This window comes from Pseudomyrmex gracilis, unplaced genomic scaffold (assembly GCF_002006095.1).
Source record: "Pseudomyrmex gracilis isolate BER0280 unplaced genomic scaffold, ASM200609v1 scaffold_469, whole genome shotgun sequence".
NCBI lineage: Eukaryota > Metazoa > Arthropoda > Insecta > Hymenoptera > Formicidae > Pseudomyrmex > Pseudomyrmex gracilis.
The window spans coordinates 64240-66163 of NW_018021053.1; the positions used below are offsets into that span (position 1 = coordinate 64240).

The window sequence follows — 1924 nt, forward strand, 5'->3', positions numbered from 1 at the left end:
AGTTTTTTACTTTCTCAATTAAATATATTTTACTTTTTTACACATACCGTAAGTAAGTTTCTTATATCACGTAAAAGCTAATAATTAAATAAATAAATATGATATAAATTATTAAAGTCACTTTCAATGCAGTTACTCTTTTCAATGTTTGTGATAATTTTATGGTAACATATGGCTGTCGGTATTATTGGTAACCGCGTCGGTATGTGTCATCGGTAACCGTGCCGGTACATATGGATTAAATCTCGGGTCGCTGGCGCGTGCTAGTAGGAGGCAGCCGGAGGAGAACTTCTTCTCCTCACGGCGCACGATATGGTGCTCCGCACTGTACATATTTATTCAAAAAAGTTTTTGTACGTATCTTTTCTTATGTATTTTTCTATCTAACTGATGTTTTTCTATTCTATTCTATTTTTTATTTTTTATTTCGTATTCAATGCTGAAGATAATCACCAATAAAATTTGATCGAAACGTCCGGAATACACTGCGTTTTAAGTTGTTTTTGATTATCCTTCAACTTGGATCACAGGCTCTTTGATTATTTTTCTTTTAATTTGTTTCATCGAACCATTATTGGAATAGTATTTATTATATTATGTAAAAGCGTTTGTATAAACTTACATTAGATATCGTCAATTCCTGCTGATAATAATCATAAAGTTTTACATTCGCTGGTTCGAGTTTATCAACGATATTTTCTCTGACTACTGTAAACGAAATGCATGTTTTTTCATTTACCAATTTGTCGAAATAAATAGTGACCATACCTTGATTCTCTTCAAAACGTTTCACTTCTGTCAAAGAAATAAATATTTTCTTAGATCTCAATAACTCAACCTACATAACAATCTTATCTTGCGCACTCACTTTTGCCCGAATCTTTCAACAAAGAATGAAGGCTCGTACGATCTGGAACATATCCACTTATCATATTGACTTCTAATAATGCCATGTTACTTTCTCCATCTGCCATTTTGTATCGCGTGCAAATTGTAATTTCCTGCATCGAGCATTCGTCCGCAAATGTCGCGGAAGCGGCATTAACTGAAAGATCGAAGGCTTCGGAACCGGTCGCGTGTGCAACGTTATACTTTAAATTACTCTGTGAAATTAGTTTTATTTCATATTAACTATTCTCAAGAAACTTTCATGTTTTATTTCTACGTGTTTTTAGTTTGATATGAATATAATTTCAGACTATTTTATAAAAATGTGAAGAGTACTATGTACATACACACACCTGTACTAAAACGCAACCTTCGCCTTCGGCAAAAATCTCTACTGTCGTAGGTATCACAGGCAAACGAATCTGTTTGAGGACCATGCGATTGTCATTGTTCATTTTGTACACTTGGTCCACGTCGTCGGCGGTCACGAGCACCGAGGAATCCGTGGTGTCACTCGATATTGCCGTGGCGTATTTTGTGAGTGCCTCCAAACCAAGTACAGTATCCTGCGTAGACGTGAAGCCACCGTTCGCGTTACGTTGTTTTGACATCCAACGGACTGCTTTTAGCGCTTCTACCAAGTTTGTTTCTCCACCTAATTTTACTAACGATAGCACAGCGTACGCCGTCATTTCGATACTCAATCCTAGTGAAGGTTTGTGTTTGTCTTCCCACCAAAGTAAATCCTGCGAACAAAGAGACATTTGCACGATATATGTATATAAACATTTATATATATACAAATATTAAAAAATAGTATTTGTGTGTGTGTGTACACACACACTATTTCTATATATATTTTTTAGAATATGTATTATAGTATATATATACCCAGCAAACAATTTCTGTTTTTGACAATTTCGGCGCAGACCTTGGTAACAGAAATTGTTTGCAGAAATGCTACAATACGGAAACACCGCCAAAATTGTTAGCACACAGAAAGAAAAAACGCAACAACTCTGTTGACAAATACATG

At 35.3% G+C, this 1924-nt stretch overlaps 1 protein-coding gene across 3 annotated transcripts in view; it reads right to left on the reverse strand.

The window, feature by feature from the left end:
* Positions 1–1924, reverse strand: part of LOC109860786 (alpha-2-macroglobulin-like protein 1) — a 16378-nt gene that overhangs the window by 4088 nt on the left and 10366 nt on the right. For all 3 annotated transcript variants that reach the window (XM_020440093.1, XM_020440092.1, XM_020440094.1), the window contains exons 19-21: positions 1242–1634; positions 869–1103; positions 623–795 (exon numbers count right to left, since the gene is read on the reverse strand). In XM_020440093.1, the coding sequence (XP_020295682.1) occupies positions 623–795; positions 869–1103; positions 1242–1634 (801 nt within the window). The remainder of the gene's footprint in view (positions 1–622; positions 796–868; positions 1104–1241; positions 1635–1924) is intronic.